Consider the following 24,116-nt stretch of genomic DNA (forward strand, 5'->3'; position numbering starts at 1 on the left):
TGGATCCAGACAAACTCTCTGCCGTCTTAGATTGGCCACGCCCCTCCGGACTCCGTGCTATCCAACGTTTTTTGGGGTTCGCCAATTATTACAGGCAATTTATTCCACATTTTTCTACCGTTGTGGCCCCTATCGTGGCTTTAACCAAAAAAAATGCCAATCCCAAGTCTTGGCCTCCTCAAGCGGAAGACGCCTTTAAACGGCTCAAGTCTGCCTTTTCTTCGGCTCCCGTGCTCTCCAGACCTGACCCATCTAAACCCTTCCTATTGGAGGTTGATGCCTCCTCTGTAGGAGCTGGAGCGGTCCTTCTACAAAAAAATTCTTCCGGGCATGCTGTTACTTGTGGTTTTTTTTCTAGGACCTTCTCTCCGGCGGAGAGGAACTACTCCATCGGGGATCGAGAGCTTCTAGCCATTAAATTAGCACTTGAGGAATGGAGGCATCTGCTGGAGGGATCAAGATTTCCTGTTATTATTTACACCGATCACAAGAACCTCTCCTATCTCCAGTCTGCCCAACGGCTGAATCCTCGCCAGGCCAGGTGGTCTCTGTTCTTTGCCCGATTTAATTTTGAAATTCACTTTCGGCCTGCCGATAAGAACATTAGGGCCGATGCTCTCTCTCGTTCCTCGGATGCCTCGGAAGTTGAACTCTCTCCGCAACACATCATTCCTCCTGACTGCCTGATCTCCACTTCTCCAGCCTCCATCAGGCAAACTCCTCCAGGAAAGACCTTCGTCTCTCCACGCCAACGCCTCGGAATCCTCAAATGGGGTCACTCCTCCCATCTCGCAGGTCATACAGGCATCAAGAAATCTGTGCAACTCATCTCTCGCTTCTATTGGTGGCCGACTCTGGAGACGGATGTCGTGGACTTTGTGCGAGCCTGCACTGTCTGTGCTCGGGATAAGACTCCTCGCCAGAAGCCCGCTGGTTTTCTTCATCCTCTGCCTGTCCCCGAACAGCCTTGGTCTCTGATTGGTATGGATTTTATTACAGACCTACCCCCATCCCGTGGCAACACTGTTGTTTGGGTGGTCGTTGATCGATTCTCCAAGATGGCACATTTCATCCCTCTTCCTGGTCTTCCTTCAGCGCCTCAGTTGGCTAAACAATTTTTTGTACACATTTTTCGTCTTCACGGGTTGCCCACACAAATAGTCTCGGATAGAGGCGTCCAATTCGTGTCAAAATTCTGGAGGGCTCTCTGTAAACAACTCAAGATTAAATTAAACTTTTCTTCTGCATATCATCCTCAATCCAATGGACAAGTAGAAAGAATTAACCAGGTCTTGGGTGATTATTTACGACATTTTGTTCCCTCCCGCCAGGATGATTGGGCAGATCTTCTACCATGGGCCGAATTCTCGTATAACTTTAGAGTCTCTGAATCTTCCTCCAAATCCCCATTTTTCGTGGTGTACGGCCGTCACCCTCTTCCCCCCCTCCCTACTCCCTTGCCCTCTGGTTTGCCCGCGGTAGATGAAGTGACTCGTGATCTTTCCACCATATGGAAAGAGACCCAAGTTTCTCTTTTACAGGCTTCATCTCGCATGAAAAAGTTTGCCGATAAGAAAAGAAGAGCTCCCCCCATTTTTGCTCCCGGAGACAAGGTATGGCTCTCCGCTAAATATGTCCGCTTTCGTGTCCCCAGTTACAAACTGGGTCCACGCTATCTTGGTCCCTTCAAAGTCTTGTGCCAAATTAATCCTGTCTCTTACAAACTTCTTCTTCCTCCTTCTCTCCGTATTCCTAATGCCTTTCATGTCTCTCTTCTTAAACCACTCATCATCAACCGTTTCTCTCCCAAATTAGTTTCTCCCACTCCTGTCTCCGGTTCTTCTGATGTCTTCTCATTGAAAGAGATACTGGCCTCCAAGACGGTCAGAGGAAAAAAGTTCTTTTTGGTGGATTGGGAGGGCTGTGGACCTGAAGAGAGATCCTGGGAACCTGAGGACAACATCCTAGACAAAAGTCTGCTCCTCAGGTTCTCAGGCTCTAAGAAGAGGGGGAGACCCAAGGGGGGGGGTACTGTTACGCCGAGCGCTCCGGGTCCCCGCTCCTCCCCGGAGCGCTCGCTTCTCTCTCGCTACCGCAGCGCTCCGGGCAGCTCCACTGACCCGGTGCGCTGCGATACCGTCTCCAGCCGGGATGCGATTCGCGATGCGGGTAGCGCCCGCTCGCGATGCGCATCCCGGCTCCCGTACCTGACTCGCTCTCCGTCTGTCCTGTCCCGGCGCGCGCGGCCCCGCTCCCTAGGGCGCGCGCGCGCCGGGTCTCTGCGATTTAAAGGGCCACTGCGCCGCTGATTGGCGCAGTGGTTCCAATTAGTGTGTTCACCTGTGCACTCCCTATTTATACCTCACTTCCCCTTCACTCCCTCGCCGGATCTTGTTGCCATTGTGCCAGTGAAAGCGTTTCCTTGTGTGTTCCTAGCCTGTGTTCCAGACCTCCTGCCGTTGCCCCCGACTACGATCCTTGCTGCCTGCCCCGACCTTCTGCTACGTCCGACCTTGCTTCTGTCTACTCCCTTGTACCGCGCCTATCTTCAGCAGTCAGAGAGGTTGAGCCGTTGCTAGTGGATACGACCTGGTCACTACCGCCGCAGCAAGACCATCCCGCTTTGCGGCGGGCTCTGGTGAAAACCAGTAGTGACTTAGAACCGATCCACTAGCACGGTCCACGCCAATCCCTCTCTGGCACAAAGGATCCACTACCTGCCAGCCGGCATCGTGACAGCAATGTAGGTCAGTGTAAAAAAACACTACACATTAGGATTTGAAATAAGAAAATGTAATATGTAGTATACTAAGTTCTTAGATAACAAGTTACATAGGTACACTTTTGGTGATTTGCTGCATCCTATTTGGTCTTCAATGCTCATACACTGCCATTTTTAGAGCTTAGTTTGTAGATAAAGGATTGCAATCATATTATAGTACTTTATGTTGATGCATTATGGCACAAGTCCAAGGATTATAGGACATTTCTGTAGTTTGTTTTATTTGTAAGGCCGTAAGAATCCAGACACCTTAGAACGTAAGAGTTTGATGAAGGACCGAGGTAACATCTCTCTGTGTTTCTCTGTGTATTTGAAGTAATTTTGAGGATGAGCAAGGACTTCAAAAAATGCTTTAATCAATTTTTTATCCTGAAAACAATAGGATAATTATGTAAATATCTTAGTAAATATAAATTAATTGTTAAATTACTATAATGCAATAATATTAGATAGAAATGTTAGACCCAGTTTACTTTGCACTTGCACAATGAGGAAAAAAAGTATTTAGTCAGCCACCAATCGTGCAAGTTTTCCCACTTAAAAAGATGAGAGAGGCCTGTAATTTTAATTATAGGTATACCTCAAACTATAAGAGGCATAATGAGAAAAAAAATTATCTGATTGATTTAATCTGAAAAAAATCTGAATTTTAAAGAATTTATTTGCAAATTATGGTGGAAAATAGGTATTTGGTCACCTACAAACAAGCAAGATTTCTGGCTCTCCCAGACCTGTAATTTCTTCTTTAACCCCTTGGGGACCGAGCCCATTTTGACCCTAAGGACCAGAGCATTTTTTGCAATTCTGACAACTGAACAACAACAAAGATGTGGTCTCAAATGGCAGGAGGTGCTCAACCCCAAATGCAGTTGTGCATATATGCTGCCCTTGTGCTCTGTTGCTAAGGGCATAAAATGCATACAATGAGGGATGCCTGCAACAGACTACAAGTGCCACAATGGCATCTTACACCAGATAAACGGTGTGGATGTGTAACAATTAGAATAATATAATGCAGAAATTTAGGTGCACTACTTTGGTAGATGTATACAATGATATTGGCTATCCCTCAACACTGATGTTAAAATTGAGACATTCGCCAGTATATCCTTAGATGAAGGACATACCAGAGCCCGCACACCAACGCCAAGGTTTCTCAAGTGGCATGGGACCTAACACTAAACCTACCTGTGCGTGATAAGCAAAACCAGGGGCCAGTGGGAAATTACAGCAGCATTAGGCCCGAGTTAGTGCCTAGGAGGTGTATAAACTCCACATTTAATGCGCTTTGATCACTATTAAGGCAGCATTAAGGTCCACCTGTGAGGCCATCACACATATCAGCCAACTTAGATGGGACTTATAGTCTGTCTCCCTCCTCCTATTGTATGTGTGCTCAGCCACCCTGGAGGGAACCTGGGAGAAGGCTGGGCCTAATGCTGCTATAATTGCGCACTGGCCCCTGGTTTTGCTAAGGATGTACTGGCGAATGTCTCAATTTTAACATCAGTGTTGAGGGATAGCCAAAGTAATTGTATGCATATACCACAGTAGTGCACCTAAATTTCTGTATTGTATAATTCACTGTCACTTTGAGCATTAATAACTCTGGGATGCTTGTACTTAGGAATTTGATTCCGAGATTGTTTTTTCATGACATATTCTACTGACGTGCATCATTTCTTGGTGAAAAATTCCCAAATTTCATGAAAATTTTTTAAATTTTGCATTTTTCTAACTTGTAAAGAAAATAGACATACCAAATAAATTATATATTGATTCACATATATAATATATCTACTTTATGTTGGAAGACATCAGAGGGCTTCAAAGTTCAGCAGCAATTTTCCAAATTTTTCAAGTAAATTTCAAAATCTGAAGTTTCAGGGACCAGTTCAGTTTTGAAGTGAATTTGAGGGTCTTTATGTCAGAAATAACGCATAATGGACCACATTATGAAAACTGCACCCTTCAACATATACAAAATAACATTCAAAAAGTTTGTTAACACTTTAGGTGAAACACAGGAATAGCAGCAAAGTGAAGGCGAAAATTCTAAATCTTCATTTTTTACACTAACATGTTCTTGTAGACCCATATTTTTTATAACTAAAACTGGAGAAAAAGCCCCCCCCAAAAATGTAACCCAATTTCTCTTGCATAAGGAAATACCACATATGTGGATGTTAAGTGATCTGCGGGTGCACTAGAGGGCTCAGAAGAGAAGGAGCGACAATGGGATTTTGGAGAGCGAATTTTGCAGAAATGGTTTTTGGAGGGCATGTCGCATTTAGGAAGCCCCTATGGAGCCAGAACAGTGTAAAAACAGCTCAAATGGTATACTATTTGGGAAACTACACCCCTCAAGAAAAGTAACAAGTGGTACAGTGAGCCTTAACACCCCACAGGTGTTTGACGAATTTTCAATAAAGATGGATGTGAAAATGAAAAATAAAATTTATTTCACAAAAATGCTGATGTTACCCAAAAATTTTTCATCTTCACAACAGATAATAGGTGAAAATGTCCCCCAAAATTTGAAACCCCACTTCTCTCGAGTAAGGAAATATATCATATGTGGATGAAAAGTGTTCTGTGGGTGCACTAGAGGGCTCAGAAGGGAAGGAGCGACATTTGGCTTTTGGAAAGCGAATTTTGCTGAAATGGTTTTTGCGGGTCATGTCACATTTAGGAAGCCCCCATGGTGCCAGAACTGCGAAAAACACCCCACATGGCACACTATTTGGGAAAATACACCCCTCAAGGAACGTAACAAAGGGTACAGTGAGCCTTAACACCCCACAGGTGTTTGACGACTTTGCGTTGAAGTTGGACATGAAAATGAAAAATTTAATTTTTTTATAAATGTTACCCACATTTTTTCATTTTCACAAGGGGTAATAGGTGAAAATGTCCCCCAAAATTTGAAACCCCATTTCTCTTGAGTAAGGAAATACCTTATATGTGGATGTAAAGTGATCTGTGGGTGCACTAGAAGACTCAGAAGGGAAGAAGCGACATTGGGCTATTAGAAAATGAATTCGAATTTTGCTGAAATGGTTTTTGGGGGGCATGTCACATTTAGGAAGCCCCCATGGTGTCAAAACACTGAAAAACACCCTACATGGCACACTATTTGGGAAACTACACCCCTCAAGGAACGTAACAAGGAACGTAACGTAACTGGCGTTTGACAGATCTTTGTAACAGTGGGCTATGCAAATGAAAAATTACATTTTTCATTTTCACGGACCACTGTTTCAAAAATCTGTCAGTCACCTGTGGGGTGTTAAGGCTCACTATAACCCTTGTTACGTTCCGTGACATGTGTAGTTTCCAAAATGGGGTCAAGTGTGTATTTATTTTTTTTGCATTTATGTCAGAACCGCTGTAACCAGCAGCCACTCCTGCAAATCATCAGTTTAGGTCTCAAATGTACATAGGGCGCTCTCACTCCTGAGCCTTGCTGTGCGCCATAGAGCATTTAACGCCCACATATGGGGTAGTTACAATTGGGGGGTCTTTATTTCCTTTTACCTCTTCTGAAAATGAAAAGTATGGGGCAACACCAGCATGTTAGCGTAAAAAAAAAAATTTTTTACGCTAACATGCTGGTGTAGACCCCAACTTTACCTTTTCATAAGTGGTAAAAGGAGAAAAAGCCACGAAAAATTTGTAGCGCAATTTTTCCCGAGTATGGAGATACCCCATGTGTGTCCCTTAACTGTTGCCTTGAAATACGACAGGGCTCTGAAGTGAGAGAGCGCCATTTGAGGTCTAAATTAGGAATTTTCATAGGGGTGTACCCAGATGCAAACTTTACCCTTGCCTCCTCCACCAAAAATACTGTATGTCTGTTTTCCCCAAACAGGGTGCCCCCAAACAGTGTAAGAGTGTAGTGTATATGTTGTGTTTTACTCTTTATTTAGGGTTAGTGTAGTGTAGTGCAGTGTTTTTAGGGTACATTCACACAGGGCGTTTAAGCTGCAGCAGAAAATTTGCCACATCTCAACTTGAAGTGGGAAACTTGCTGTAAACCCCACCCATGTAAATGTACCCTGTGTACATTCACGTGGGGTGGGGGGGGGGGGCAAAACTACAACTCCCAGCATGCACTTACAGACCATGCTTACAGGAAGTTATAATTATGAAACAGCTGAGGCACATGGGTTGGGGAACACTGAGTTAGGAAACAGACAATGTTTCCCAACCAGTGTGCCTCCAGTTGTTGCAATACTACAACTTCCAGCATGCCCAGACAGCCGAAGGGCATGTTGTGAGTTGTAGTTATGCAACAACTGGAGGAGAACAGTTTGGAGACCACTGTGTAGTGGTCTCCAAACTGTAGCCCTCCAGATGTTGCAAGACTTTAACTCCAAGCATGCCCAGGCATGCTGGGAGTTGTAGTTCGGCAACATCTGAAGGGCCAGATGTTACCGAACTGCAACTCCCAGCATGCCTGGACAGTCTCGGCATGCTTTGAATTGACATCTGGAGGGCCACAGTTTGGAGACCACTGCCCTTCCAGATGTTGCAAAACTACAACTCCCAGCATGCTGAGACTGTCCAGGCATGCTGGGAGTTGTAGTTCTGTAACATCTGAAGCGCCAGATGTTACAGAACTACAATTCCCAGCATGCCTGAACAGTCTGGGCAAGCTGAGAGTTGTAGTTTTGCAACATCTGGAAGGACAGTGGTCTCCAAACTGTTGCCCTCCAGATGTTGCAAAACTACAACTCCCAGCATGCCCAGACAGCCACCTGGTAGCTGTAGTTTTGAAACTCCTAGAAGCAGCAGGGAAGATTACTTTACGGCAATCTTCACTGCTGCATCTGGGACACCGCCGCTGCTGCTTCCACTTGCCTGCCGCCTCCAGGGTAACTGGCGTTGGATGTCGCACATCCCTTGCACATTGCCGCCATCTTCCCCCGCTCTGCCCTGACATCCAGGGGTGGGCAGAGCGAGGGAAATGAACTTTCATCCCGCCCCTGCCCTGTGATTGGCTGGTCAGTTCTGACCGACCAATCACAGGAAGAGGTGCCCCTGCCACCTCGCTCATATCCTTCAGGATGATCGGAGCTGTCTCTGACAGCTCCGATCATCCCTATTTTCCGGGCTATCAGGTCATCAGAGAACCGATCAGCCCAGAATCGCCGCCAATCACCAATCTGAATTGATCGACGATTTGCAGCGATCACAGACATGGGGGGGTCACAGGACCCCACCAGGCATTTGCACGGGATGCTTGCAGAATGACTTCAGCAGGCATCCTGGTCCAATCCCCGTTCGGCTAGCGGCGGGGATTGAGATTCCTACGGGCGTACAGGAACGCCATTGGTCCTTAAGTACCAAGACACAAGGGCGTATCCATATGCCCGTGGTCCCCAACAGGTTAAGAGTCTTCTCTGTCCTCCGCTCGTTACCTGTATTAATGGCACCTGTTTTAACTGATCAGTAAAAAAGACACCTGTCTACAACCTCAAACATGTGCAAATCTAAAATAAAAGAGAGGCAGAGCTTCCCATAGGGCGGTATCGTTACAGGTATCAGGAGCAGGAACAGTGAGTGAAGTGCACTGAAATGAATACTGCTCACCTTGTGTTGTTGTGTAGGAGCCACAACAACCGTATGCGCATGGGTCAATCAAGACCAAAGAAGATGGTGGTGCTGCTTCCCCGGCGTCGGTATGGAGGAACTCCGACCGATAGGTATATGGATGAGTAATCACAGGAAAAGGACCGGTATAGGTAGCGCAAACCACTGCAGGAGAAGTTTCAAGTAGATCGTTTCTTTATTGATCAAGCCGTATAACAACGCGTTTCAAGGCTACATTGCCTCTTCATCAGGTAAAATGGCTTACAAGTTTGTGTCTGTACATACACAGTATTTATAAAATAAATTGGCGCCAACAGGTAAATAGGCCACGCCCCCTGGGGGTGGGGGATCATGTTACAAGAAAAATAAAGAAAGAAAGACATAAAAACATATATCCAATGCATTCCATATATTTCTCACAATAAAAACTTGTATGACGGTAAATTAAATCATAAATTTGGTAGGCAGAGAACACAACCATAACCTCGGTGGGTGATATCGGGACCTGGACCTCACTGCGCATGACCTGATGAAGAGGCATTGTAGCCTTGAAACGCGTTGTTATACGGCTTGATCAATAAAGAAACGATCTACTTGAAACTTCTCCTGCAGTGGTTTGCGCTACCTATACTGGTCCTTTTCCTGTGATTACTCATCCATACAACCTCAAACAGTCACACTCCAAACTCCACTATGGCTGCCGAAAGACACAGAAACTAAATTGTAGACCTGCACCAGACTGGGAAGACTGAATCTTCAATAGACAAACAGCTTTGTGTGAAGAAATCAACTGTGAGAGCAATTATTAGAAAATGGAAGACATTCAAGACCACTGATAATCTCCCTCGATTGGGGGCTCCATGCAAGATCTCACCCAATGGTATTAAAATGATCACATGGACGGTGAGCAACAATCAGGGGGACCTAGTGAATGTCGCCAGGGACTCAAATCATGCAAGACGGGTCCCCCTGATTATGCCAGTACATGTCCGGGCCCATCTGAAGTTTGCTAGAGAGCATTTGGATGATCCAGAAGAGGATTGGGAGAATGTCATATGGTCACATGAAACCAAAGTAGATCTTTTTGGTAAAATCTCAACTGGTCCTGTTTGGAGGAGAAAGAATGCTGAGTTGCAACCAAAGGGGGGTGGAAACATCATGCTTTGGGGCTGTTTTTCTGCCAAGGGACCAGGACAATGTAATCCATGTAAAGAATGAATGGGGCCATGTATCGTGAAATTTTTAGTGAAAACCTCCTTCCATTAGCAAGGGCATTGAAGATGAAATGTCGCTGGGTCTTTCAGCATGACAATAATCCCAAACACACCGTGTGGGCAATGAAGGAGTGGCTTCGTAAGAAGCATTTCAAGGTCTTGGAGTGGCCTAGCCAGTCGCCAGATCTCAACCCCATAGAAAACCTTTGGAGGGAGTTGAAAGTCTGTGTTGCCCAGCGACAGCCCCTAGAAGAGATCTGCATAGAGTAATGGGCCAAAATACCAGCAATAGTGTGTGAAAACCTTGTAAAGACTTACACAAAATGTTTGACCACTGTCATTGCCAACTAAGGGTATATAACAAAGTATTGAGATGAACTTTTGTTATTGACCAAATACTTATTTTCCACCATAATTTACAAATAAAATATTTAAAAATCAGACAATGTGATTTTATGGATTTTTTTTTCATTATGTCTCTTATAGTTGAGGTATACCTATGATGAAAATTACAGGCCTCTCTCATCTTTTTAAGTGGGAAAACTTGCACAATTGATGGCTGACTAAATACTTTTTTTTTGCCACACTATACCTATCCTGTTGCCATTAAAAGGAATTTAATTCTAATAATTAGATTTAAAGGGGTATTCCAACTTTAAACACTTATCACCTATCCACAATGTCTGATCGCAAGGATCCAACTGCTGGGAACTTCATGATCTTGAGAATTTGTAAACCTTGTATGGAGTTGCCAGGAATTGCTGAGTGCTGTACTTGGCTTCCTCCAGCAGCCACATAGACAATGAATGAAGTGGCGGTATTCATGTGCCATTGGTTGCTCAATTTCAAGGTGAGACTTGGATCTCCATTCTGTATTGTTGAGGGTCTGTCTGGGTGCTAAGACCAATCGCTAAAATAAAGTGGCAGAAAGCTCAGCCGTAATGTGCCCCTTCATTTCCGTGCTACTCGAGAATGGGAGTACAATGACAGAGAAATTACTTCAGGTCCCTATAGAGTACAGCCTCTTCTTCTCCAGAGGCCTGAAAGTGATGTGAAAGATGTATTGAGAACCTGTGTGTATAAAATAAAGCTGGCCATACACATAAAAACAGTAATCTCTCCCTATACCCTCACACGCTCTGCCAAGCGTGTATGTGATAGAAACTTTTACATACTTAAAAAGAATAAACACAGTAAAGAGGGAGAGTATATTTAAAAGAAGAAAAACTACCACACAAGGAGATAGCTTTACATTAGAGAGAAAAAGGTTTAAAAGTAATATCAGGAATAGACTTGAGTCAGCTGAGCTCCCCAAACCCAGATTCTTTCTGAACTTTGTGGGATTCACAGCTTGACGAACTTTCAAACATTGTCAGGTTTGCATGTGTTGGGGCTGAGCTGTGCTCACAGCTGACAGTCATGAGTACAGCTCAGCCCAGCAAGAAAGGAGTTTATTAGCACTACTGAACAGTGCTAGTTAACTCGTTGGGGAGGGGGTGTATACATTATACAGCCATTTTTTTGGGCTTTATAATGTATACAATGAAGAGAGTGATACTTACCATTTAGGCGCCGTATTGGGCTTCTTCTTCTCTGGATCCTTGGGACGTCATCTCTACACAAGACGGGCTACACAAGAGGAGGCTTGGACCAGCAACGAGATGGTAAGTATCACTTCTGCATACCGTATACATTATACAGCCATATAGATAGCTGTATAATGTACAAACACCTCTCCCGGGGGGGAGAGGTGTTTGTACATTATACAGCTATCTATATGGCTGTATAATGTATACAGTATGCAGAAGTGATACTTACCATCTTGTTGCTGGTCCAAGCCTCCTCTTGTGTAGCCCCGTCTTGTGTAGAGATGACGTCCCAAGGATCCAGAGAAGAAGAAGCCCAATACGGCGCCTAACAATAAACCAGCAAATCTGCTGGCTTACTTGCTAGGCTGAGCGCTATGTGCTGGCCCAGTAAGAAAGGAGTTAATTAGCGCAGCTGAGCAGTGATAGTTAACCCATCGGGGGGGCCCCGATGGGTTAACTATCACTGCTCAGCTGCGCTAATTAACTCCTTTCTTACTGGGCCAGCACATAGCGCTCAGCCTAGCAAGTAAGCCAGCAGATTTGCTGGTTTATTGTAACAAAAGAAGTAAGTGTCAAGCAGCACATCTTACCCCTTTCACTGCTGTTTTGCAGCAAACTTTCCTAAAGTTCAGGTAGTCTGGCAAATCAGGAAGTATTACTTTACTGAAAGAGTAGAGAATGCATAGAATTGCCTTTGTACAGCAGTGGTAGCTGCAGATACAGTGAAGGAGATTAAATGGGCACTGTCAGATCCAAAAACTTTTTATGTTGTTACTGATGAAAATTTGTAATATGATTGTTTAAAATTTTTGGAATATTTAATAAAAAAACAGCCTCTGAAAAATCCCACCACTAGGGGTCCACATACCAACTGGGACAATAATCAGTCTTGCAGCAGCATCAGGCTTGTCCATGAGTCATGGACAAGAAATAATTCATAGATAAAGTTAAGCGAGCCAAATCCAGCGAACCCGGATTCAACCTGAACATCAGGATTTTTCAGACTCAGCGAACTCCCTAGCTTTTATCGGTTAATAGTCGGTAAATAGTGTGAAGGTGTTTTTTTGGCCGAAGGAAGAAGCATGATGGGCAGGAAGCCATGAGATGATGTAATAAAAGCAGCAGATCACATAATAACCCCGGTCTATCATGTGATTGGCTGCTTTTATGTGTCAGTGAGCACAAAGGCCAATAGGATGCAGCAAGGGACACATATTAAAGGCCAGTGATGTCACCCACACCGTTCAGAGCAACGGAGCAACTGAAGAAAGCAGGAGAGGCAGTAATAGCGACAGCTAGAAATACAGATTAGAAAGAGAAGGAATAGGGACAGTTAGTGATTAGAAAGATAAAGAGAAATACAGATTAGAAATAGTGTGTGTGTGTATGTGTGAACAGGATGTAATCCATATGCAAGAATCTTAAAGGGGCTCCTATATACTAAAATAGCTTAATTACAGCCTCATCTTTTGCTATCACGAATCCAAAGCCTTTTTTAAGGTTCATACCTGCATATAACTGAATTGAATAGTGTTCCTGTAACAGCTCCAGTGAGGTGCATTGATCTGTGCACCCACCCACAAAGTGCATTCAAGTGGCACCTATATATGCCTATAGGGCCTGTGAAGACAGTAGTGATTTGTGACTCTAATAGTGTTCCTGAACAAGCTACAGTAGCAAGTGAGGTGCAGTGATCCGTGCCAAAAAGCGTGTTGAAGTTACACATATCTAGCCTGTAGTGCTATAAGGTTATGTATTTAATATTGTTCAGCAAACACTTTCAGTACTCATTGTGCTGTCATCTCTGGCACCCAAAAAGCTTGTTGATTAGTTACACGCATCTAGCCTGTAGTGTTAATACAGGTCTGTTGCATTTCATATTGTTCCACAAACACCTTCAGTACTCATTGTGCTGTCATCTCTGGCATGCAAAGGTGTGTTCCTCTTACATTTATCTGGCCTGTTAACACAGTTTTGTTGAATTTCATATTTTTCTGCAAACACACCTTAAATATTTCTAGTTGTGTACATGTAAACACACATTATACTAAAAAGCCTGTGTATTCAACACACATTAGGCTTCTAGAGCGACTGTATTATTATTTTTTTTGCTTTTGTTTCATTAACCTCTTAAGGACGCTGGGCGTATCCATATGCGGGGGCGGACACAGACAGCATAGGGCCCCTGTGCAAAGAATGTGCCTCCCCCCTCACCCCCCATACATCAATTGTTCAGGTAGGAGATAAATATGAGATAGATAGATAGATATGAGATAGATAGATAGATAGAGATATGAGATAGATAGATATAAGATAGATAGATATGAGATAGATAGATGTGAGATAGATAGATAGATAGATATGAGATAGATAGATATGCGATAGATATGAGATAGATAGATATGAGATAGATAGATATAAGATAGATAGATATGAGATAGATAGATAGATATGAGATGGATATGAGATAGATAGATATGAGATAGATAGATAGATAGATAGAAAGATGACAGATAGATGTGAGATAGATATGAGATAGATACAGTAGATACAGTAGATAGATAGATAGATGATAGATAGGACATGAATATCTTTTTACCAACCAGGGGGCCTCCAGATGTTGCAAAACTAAAAAAACTACAACTCCTGGGCCTTTGGCTGTTGAGGTATGCTGGGAGTTGTAGTTTTGCAACAGCTGGAGGCACCCTGTGGCATGGATAGATCGATAGGTAGATAGTGTTTTCCAACCAGGGTGTCTCCAGCTGTTACAAAACTACAACTCCCAGCATGCCTGGACTGTAGTTTTGCAACAGCTGGAGGCACCATGGTAGGAAAACACTGATCTATGCCCAGTCAATCTATCTATCTCAGTGTTTACCAACCAGTGTGCCTCGGGCTGTTGCAAAACTACAACTCCCAGCATGCCCGGACAGTCTTTAGCTGTCCGGAAGTTGTAGTTTTGCAACAGCTGGAGGCTCCCTGGTTGGGGAACACTGCCTTAATGGATTAATGATAAATAAACAAGCAGTGTGTCCACATGTTGTGGCCCCAGTGGGGTCACTTTTTCCCTCCTCCGGGGTCCACAGGTCACTTATAGGTCACATTACAAGAACAATTTTTTGAAAAATCGCAGCAAAAATGGCGCAGTTTTACCACGTTTTCGAACAATCGCGGTAAAACCGCCCCATTTTTGCAGCGATTTTCCCCAAAAATTGTTCTTGTAATGTGACCTGTGGACACGGGAGCAGGGAAAGTGACCCCACTGGGCTGCTACCCCCCAGCCCCTTATACTGCTAGTGAGAAGAGAGGCAGGACAGGGGACAGTCAGACCAATAGCAGCTTTCAATGAGAATCGTGCTGTTTTTATAATCTGACCTCCCTCCGCAGCGCCGATCTCCTTCACTCCAGTCTCTGCAGTGTAGGAGAACAGTGCTGCTGTCAGAAGAAAGAAGAGAATAACTTTAACCCCCAGTGTCCCAGCCCTACACAGTCTGCAGAATCCCCACATCTCCTTCCCACTCCCACCAGTGTCAGTAGTTCTGACTGCTGTCAGAGGAGATCTGAGCTGCTGTCAGAAGAAGACTGAAGAGAGAAGAGAATACTGTTAACCCCCAGTGTCCCAGAAAGCCCCACACAGTCTGCACAAGCACTACATCCCCTTCCCACTCCCATCCCCTGCCTTTTTTTCATTCATTCATAAAAAAAAAATTGTATAAAAAGTAAAAAAAAAAGAAAAGTAAAAAAAAAAAAAAATATATATATATAGAGTAGTAATTAGGTAGTTAGTGGGGTATATACTTAGTTAGCGGTAGGTGTAGGGCGTTAGGTTAGTGTTAGGTGTAGTGTCTTAGATAGGGGGGAAAGTTGTAAATGTGTAGTTAGTTAGCATCAGGGATCATATTTTAGCGGTAGGTTTTAGATTTAAGCGTGAGTTAATAAAAAAAAAAGATATAATAAAAAAAATATATATAATAAAAAAAAATACATATGGTAGAAATACATGTGGCAGAACGGCGCTATACTGCCGAGCAAGTGTTCGCCATGCTCTGCTCGTACACTGAAAGTGCGAGTGACACAGAGGAATTTGTCATTTCTTCGTCCAGCACAAGTATTGATGAGGAGTTTGAGGAATGGCCCAGGGGAAGACGACCTGTCCCTGCCTCCATCGTCCGTGACTGGCTTCCCACAGAAGCGTACTCAGCCCAGATTCCTGAATTTATTTCAGATGTGGGACTCCATGCCAGTGTAGAGGGGTTTAGTGACCTTAATTTTTTCAAAATATTTTTTAGTGTGGAGCTCCTAGACCTAATGATATTTCAAACAAACTTGCATGCTACGCAATTCATTAGACAAAATCCCACCTCGCACTATGCCAGATCAAATGCGTGGCACCCAGTTGATGAGCCTGAGATGCAGAAATGGTGGGGTCTTCTTCTTACTATGGGCATCTTAAAAAAACAACTCTGAAGTCCTATTGGTTCAGAGGATGTATTATATGACACCACCCTATATCGGGATATAATGCCTCACTGGCGGTTTGAAGCAATTTTGCGCTTCCTACATCTTAACGATAATGCGCAATGCCCCCCAAGAGGTTACCCTAATTTTGACCGCCTCTATAAAATTTGACCCCTGGTAAATTACTTGAACACTAAATTTTCAGTGTACACCCCATCAAAAAATATAGCGGTCGACGAGTCCCTAGTTCTTTTTAAAGGGTGCATAAGTTTCATACAATATGTGCCCAGCAAACGGGCACGTTTTGGCATGAAAATATATAAATTGTGCGAATCGGGGTACACACACAGTTTCCAGGTATATGGGGGGAAAGATAGCAAGCTTGACCCCCCTGAATGTCTCCCCTTACTAAATGTACCTGGGAAAATCGTATGGCACCTAATACATCCGCTTTTGGATAAGGGGTATGACTTGTATATTGACAACTTCTATACAAGTGTGCCCCTTTTCCTTAGTCTTGTGTGCAGACAAAGAGTCGTCTGTGGCACCATAAGGAGGAACCAAAAATAACTCCCCAAACCCTTAATCCAACCAAAACTGAGGCGTGGGGAATCCAGGGGTCTATGCAGTGAGGGATTACTCTTCAAAAAATTTAGGGACAAGAGGGAAGTTTGCTTTTTGTCTACCATATATCCCGATACGTATGCAGATGTACCTGTAAGGTGGACAAATTCAACCATCCATAAACTCTCCTGCATACAAGATTACAATAAAACACATGGGGGTGGACCTGGCGGACCAGATGTTGCAGCCCTACAATGCTGTACGCAAATCGCACATTTATATATATAAAAAATTGGCAATTTATCTTATACAAGTGGCCGTGTGTAATTATTTTATTATTGCTAAGAAAGCAGGGAACACCAATACCTACCTTGTCTTCCAAGAAAAAATAATCAAAAATGTATTGTTACAAGGTCAGGCCCAGGGGAGGATGGATGCGAGGCCTTCAACAAGTCACGCCGCCCGTATTGTCCCAGGGCAACATTTCCCCTCTGAAATCCCCCCTACCCCCCAAAAAAATGAGACCCCTTAAGATTTGCCGGGTGTGTACTAAGAATGGGAGACGAAGGGAAACAAACTACCAGTGTGAACCATGCCCGGATAAACCCCCTCTTTGCATAAAGGAGTGTTTTAAGTTGTTCCATACATCCCTGGATTATAAAAAAAATTCTGGTTATACCTTTTTATCTCTTTACATCCCATTTATCTCTTTTCCCCTTTTATTCCCTTTTCAAATACTCATTATCCCTCTACATGTATACCGTGAGGTTAATCCATTATCATTATTCCTCTACATGTATACTGTGATAAGGTGAAGGGGATGGTGATTGACGGACGATATGTGCCACCAAGACTCCAGGCCTTGGTGGAGTAAAGCCGAATATTTTTTTCAGTATCCGTGCTGCAATGCAGCCTGATACTATGTCTGTAGTGTGGCTGGAAGGCCAACCTGGGACAGCTTTACTGGGAATGACCATGTGCAGGGTGGGGGTCATTCCACAGTTCAGGCCGTTTTTTCCTGGATCTAAAGCCAGTCTCCCTCAACAGGTGAGGGGGATTGTCTTTTGGGAGCCGACAGGAGGAGAAGCTGTGCGAGGAGCTCTGTCCCGGATACCAGGAAAAGCCATTCTCATTATATTTCTACATACATACCGTGAGGTAAACCCTCACAAATCTACAAAAGAACCTTTTCAATATCCCTCTACACGTATACCATGAGGTAACCCCCCCCCCCCCCCATAACTGAAAGTTACTATCTTTCTTCATATATACACTGAAGTAAAAAAACAGTCATATATATATTTGTGGTCGATGCTCAATCGTATAGCGAGCCTACCTAACTGAACCTCTTACTAAACTCCTGTTCCCTACTACATCCTGTAACCTATCTAAGCAGTCTGAGTTATGCCATATACTGCCGCGTAGGAGTACACCTGAAAAATAGAGGGCAAAACTCATAATAGGAACAAAGCGCTATTAACTCGTACAACAACCCCGTGACCAATGACTGAAATGCATCATGCATTACCGACTATGGAATGAGGGTATAGCACATGTAGGTACTGGCTTCCCAGCACCCCTATTTCCTAACCACGTATGCTGGCACACCATGATCTGAAGTCAGTGTAGCAGGCCCAATGCTAAGGGAATGACTGGATATAGTGGATGGATTGCTAAAAGAATTTAACAAGAATACATACAAACAACTTAGCAGTGAGTGCCGCCCCCTAAATAATGGCTGATCCCGTTGGACCCTTGACATACGGAAGCGATACTCGAGATGAGCATCACTCGTGGGAATTGGGAAAATGCGGTATGATGATAACCTGACAATAACATTCATCTGTTATACAATTTCAATAAGTATTTACATCCCTGCAAAGTTATTGCAACTACGGTCATACACCTGCATGTAATTCCCCTAAACCTTAGGAAACCATGACAACTGAAGGACAGCGCGGCCTCTAACGTTAAGTTGTCCTGACGTCCCAATTGGGAATTACCTAAAGCGTCAGCTAACCAACTAACTAAGCCAGCTGCCAGAGCTGACGGCTAGAGGCCTGCAACCTCCCTCTTCGTGCACTCTTCAGGGTAGATTTGATGGCATGGAATGCAAACAATGACGCCCTGTCAGAGGAAAACCATGTGATGTTATGTTGGATACTTGACAGATATACTTTGATAGTATTATGCTGGATGCAAAGAAGAGTGGCAAAACCCGATGAATGCAAGTAGGAATAAAATGGCACATGAGACATCCACTAGGTATCTAATGTAAAACATCGCTTAAGTATTCCAGGTTACGTGTTGGAAGCTCTCGGTGAGCTGTGGACGTGAAAAGTCTCAACTGAGAACAACCCTATGCCCGTATACACAACTCCAAGTGCTAACAACGTGTATACACAAAGGACTACGTGATCACCAACCTAAACCAGTGCCAGGTTACCACTTTAACCATCCTGTGGATGTGAACGGCATTGCAACCCCTTATGCAGCAACATGATGATGAGACTCAACCAACATGTGACTATTATCATCGTCAATCTAAGCCAAGACAAACAAAACCAACCACACAGAACCAAGCTATGTCCCTAATGCTAAGTAAACATATGGACACATGATGACATTACCGCCGACCTGAAGTCGTGTCAGGTCGCAACTGAACTGACCTGTAGACGTGACAGGCCGAAACATGAATGAAAGACCCAACCAAATCTGTAACTAACAGTATGACCGTCACCCTGAACCAAAACCGGTCATAACCTAGACGTGGCAATTAACAATGGAAACACAATGCTATCCCTGTAGCATAACCAAGTGCTGAGAGAACACAACGTATACAAAGACATTGTCGCCAACCTAAAGGCATGTCAGATTATGTCCAGACTGACCTGAAGATGCGACTGGTGTAGCCGAAATTAAAAACCCTCAACCAATGTAGAAGACTATTAGTGTCGATGTCAACCCGAAGCTGAGACAGGTCGTAACCATGCTTGACCTGTCGACTAGGCAAGTAACAAACCGAACCCCAGCTATATTTCCATATGCACTACTCAATGTTAATAAAATGGTAACCCACCGAATTATCCGTGCAGATTCGCTCAATGCCATGAAACCTGGGCAGTGTCAAAGACATGGGTGTATGGTCTAATATGAATCCAACAAGCGTGTGTTCAGCATATCCTACTAGTGAGTGCACGGCATAAATCCTACAAGTGTGTGTACAGCATAAATCCTACAAGCATGTACAAGCGTGTGTACAGTATAAATACTACAAGCATGAATCCTACAAATGTGCACATTATAAATCCTACAAGCGTAAGTACAGTATGAATCCTACAAGCAAGTGTATATTACAAACACTTCAAGCGTGTGTACACTATAAACACTACAAGCGTGTGTACAGTATAAATCCTACAAGCGTATGTACAGTATAAATCCTACAAGCGTATGTACAGTATAAATCCTACAAGCGAGTGTACAGTATAAATCCTACAAGCGAGTGTACAGTATAAATCCTACAAGCGTTTATACAGTATAAATCCCACAAGCGTGTGCTACAAGCGTGTGTACAGTATAAACCCTACAAGCGCCTGTACGGTATAAATCCTACAAGCACGTGTACAGTATAAACCCTACAAGCATGTGTACAGTATAAGCTCTACGAACGTGAGTACAGTATGAATTATAAAAAACCTACAAGCGTATATACAGCATAAATCCTACCAGCGTGTGTACAGCATAAATCCTACAAGCGTATATACAGCATAAATCCTACCAGCGTGTGTACAGCATAAATCCTACCAGCGTGTGTACAGCATAAATCCAACCTGACAGTGTGTACAGAATAAATCCTACCAGCGAGTGTACAGTATAGATCCTAAAAGCGTATGTACAGTATAAATCCTACAAACGTGTGTATAGTATGAACGCTACAAACATGTGTACAGCAATTATGAGGGCATGTGAACGGAACAACCATATAATCGTATGCATAGAATAAATTATAGGAGCGAACAAATTATATGAGCATGCACAGAACAACTATATGACCGTGTACATAGATTAAATTATAGGAGCGTGTACACCGACAACTATGTGACCATATGCGTAGAATAATGAAGTGTGTGCCCGGCACAACAACGTGACCGTCTATGTGGAAGGAACGTGTGTATAGAATGACTATATGAGCATACATAGCGAAGCGCATGAAAACCGTAATTTGCGCAAATAAACGTGTAAAACAGACAAAAAATTGTGAACTGACAAGCACCAACCATATGCATAGCACAAATTATGGGAGCGTGTGCACGGAACAAGGTAACCTATGTACCGAATAAATGATAAGACCGTATGCGCAGAAATACATGAGCTAACAACAAACAGCGATAAGAACGTTATTTTTATCTTATTTTTTCCGGCTACAGGGGGGAACCAACTGTGACACATGTACAGGTATGCCATGTTATATAATTTCTCTATAGTGAGCCATGGAAACATGCACTACTGATACCAAGGCGTGGGGGTGGGGGACCTAAGGATAGAGGATGGGGGGAAGGGAGGGGGGCCAGTGGTGGGGCCGAGCATGTGGACCCCCTGACGAGTGGACCCCTGACTCCCTTGGAGTTTGTAGCCCGTGTGGGAGCGAGGTCTGACGACAGACATCCCCACATATCTGCCGCCGTGCCCTTGTCACTGCCACATGAGAGTGCAAAGGCAGCAGAAAAAGGGGGGGGGGGAGGGGGAGCGCCGAGGGCCAAGCATGTAGGCACAGGCAATGCCCATGAGACGCCGCCCCCATCCCCATATAAATCGTGGGGGAGCGAGGTCCCGCAAGAGACTTCCCCAAAAACCCACAGCGTGATCCCCCTATTAGGATCGCTGGGGGAGTGGGCCCGACAACCAGACAGTAGGCCCGGAACCCCACTAGTGCTCCCAAGCTTACCCCACGTATGCTACACATGAAAATAAGGATGCGTCCTCAACAACCGCAAGGGACGCGGTCCCCAAATGCTGAAACTTGGGGCCGGGTTGGCCGGGGTTCCCCCGCCGATTTCTGGCTTACCTCCAGAGATCGGGCTGCGAAATAGCGCCGCTCCCCCGGCCAGCCCCGGCCACTTACCCGAACGCCGCCCTGCATACTATTCCGGTCAGCAGACTCTGCGCGTCAGCTGATCAACGTCACGTGATGAACCCGCGGCGTCACGCACAGGTACTGCCGTGGGTTCTTATAGCAAAATCCCGCCCCTCCCACAAACACAGGCTAATAAATTAGCCTTAACACACATATATATATATATATATATATATATATATATATAAAATTCAACAAAAATTTTATTTTTTTTACATTTTGAACCAAATCATATCAATAAATACGTATACATATATATATATATATATATATATATATATATACAGTGGCCCCTCGACCTACGATGGCTCCAACATACCATCATTTCAACATGCGATGGGCCTCTCAGAGGCCATCGCATGTTGAAGGCAGCATCAACATACGATGCTTTTTTATGTCGGGGCCATCACATAAACGGCTATCCGGCAGCGCTGACTGCTTCAGCTGCCGCCGGATAGCCGTTTACGGTGCCCCGTGAGCTCCGGTCATGTCTGTTACCTGTCCTCGGGGCTCCGGGCACGTCCTCTTCGGGATCCCCTGCATCGTCGGCGCTCTCCATTGACGTCGCTGCACACGCCGTCCCGTCATCCAATAGGAGCGGCGTGCGTAACAACGTGATGGCAGCGACGGAGCGCGCGGATGCCGGGGAAGCAGAGGCTTTACTGGAGTGTCGGGGACACCTCAGGGACGCGGCGACAGTGATGGACGGTGACATCCCGAGCAGCGGTGATGAGCGGTGACGGTCCGGAGCGGCGGGGACAGGTGAGTACAACTTCCTCTAACAGTGGTCTTCAACCTGCAGACCTCCAGATGTTGCAAAACTACAACACCAGCATGCCTTGAGAGCCAACGGCTGTCCGGGCATGCTGGGTGTTGTAGTTTTGAAACATCTGGAGGTCCGCAGGTTGTAGACCACTGTCCTATACTTTACATTGCACGGATCCCTCAACATGCGATGGTTTCAACAAACGATGGTCCGTTTGGAACGGATTACCATCGTATGTTGAGGAACCACTGTGTATATATATATATATATATATATATATATATATATATATATATATATATATATATGTACATATATATATTTAAAATATATATACATATTTTTAATTTTTCTAGTTATTATGACTATGTTATACCATATGAAGCAGTCTTTTTTTTTCCATAGTATCGCCTGGTGATATGGGCAGAGATTTTTTACTTGGAGGGTACCTAATATATAAACTGTTCCTGATCAATAAAACAAGGGCTGACAGGATCCTGGGAATCAGTGATCCTTCGCTGTCATAGGCAGTAGATGGTGCTTAACACAGCATCAAAGTTCTGTAAGGGAATGGTTGTTTTGTGCACATTGTGGTTCCTACCTTGCTGGGCAGGAGCTATTATGTTGTGCCAACTTCACTTGGCACATCCGTCCCTTATATAGGGATTGATTCTGCTAATGAGATGTTGTACGACCAGTCCCTAAACAAAAAAAATATATATATAGCCCTGTAGCTGTGCTTTCATCCTGTGAACTTTCTCAACTTCGCAACATTGTTGCTTCTTCTCTCCACCTTCCATAGCTACTAACTGACAGATCTGTTAAAAAACTGCACAAATAGTAGGACAAAGTCATATGTACTGGGAGATGTTCTGTTGGGGAAATTTCCTTGGGAAATACAAAATTCATGTTAGTCTGCTACCACCAGTATGCTGCATATTTTTTAATACAGCAACAACACAGTGATTTTTTTCAGTGACAAGAATTTTTTTTTACAAATTGTGGAAAAAATACCATTCAAAACTATCTCAGAAAAAAAAACTTTGTGACCCACATGCCCAATAAGCCCATAGATGAATACCTTTTAGGAATCTTTTAAAAAGGGGGTGACTTCTGGGGGTGCGGTATGATTCTGACAGCTAAAATCCCTTGCAGGCATGAGGTACGGCCTATAATTTCTATAATGATGTCCTGAAAGCCAAATGGTACTCCTCTCCTTCTTAGTCCCGCCATGCGGCCAAACAACCAAATATGGCCTATGAGGGGGCATTTTTGTACTGTGCGGGGCATTTCTGTACAAACTGTGTAATATAAGTTGCGGTGCATTTCCTTCTTTTCAAACATAATGTTAAAAAAAAATAGGTCACAGAAATGAGGCATTTCTGAAAAAAATAAGCAAATTTCAATTTTTTAAAACTGATTAGTATGCATACCAGTCACACAGTGGGGGTTCTGTAAGGTTCTGACAGCTAAAATCCTTGACAGGCATGAGATGCGGCCTACATGATGTCCTGAAAGCCAAATGGTGCTTCTCTCCTTCTGGGTCTCACCACGCAGCCAAACAACAAAATATGGCCTAAATGGGGACATTTCTGTACTTAGAACAAACTATGTGATATAAGTTGGGGTGCACTTCCTTCTTTTCACTCACAATGTAAAAAAAATATGTCACAGAAATTAGGCATTTCTGGAAGAAAAAAAAGCTAATTTAAATTTTTTTCAACTGATTTGTATACATACCAGTCACACAAAAAAGCCTCAAAATATTAACTTTTGGTGTAAGTAAATACTTTGGGGGGTAAAGTTTCTAAAATGAGGTCACTTGTGGGGGTTCTGCAAGGTTCTGACAGCTAAAAATCCTTGACAGGCATGAGGTGCGGCCTACATGATGTCCTGAAAGCCAAATGGTGCTCCTCTCCTTTTGGGTCTCACCACGCGGCCAAACAACCAAATATGGCCTAAGTGGGGACATTTCTGTACTTAGGACAAACTGTGTAATATAAGTTGGGGTGCA

General features: G+C 43.9%; 1 protein-coding gene across 1 annotated transcript in view; it reads right to left on the reverse strand.

Moving 5' to 3' along the window:
- Positions 1-2,782: 2,782 nt before the first annotated feature.
- Positions 2,783-24,116, reverse strand: part of SCUBE3 (signal peptide, CUB domain and EGF like domain containing 3) — a 1,482,089-nt gene continuing 1,460,755 nt past the window's right edge. Inside the window, exon 26 of the mRNA XM_056557668.1 lies at positions 2,783-3,151. Coding sequence (XP_056413643.1) covers positions 3,002-3,151 — 150 coding nt within the window. The 3' untranslated portion in view covers positions 2,783-3,001. The remainder of the gene's footprint in view (positions 3,152-24,116) is intronic.

This window comes from Hyla sarda, chromosome 2 (genome assembly GCF_029499605.1).
Source record: "Hyla sarda isolate aHylSar1 chromosome 2, aHylSar1.hap1, whole genome shotgun sequence".
Classification (NCBI taxonomy): Eukaryota; Metazoa; Chordata; class Amphibia; order Anura; family Hylidae; genus Hyla; species Hyla sarda.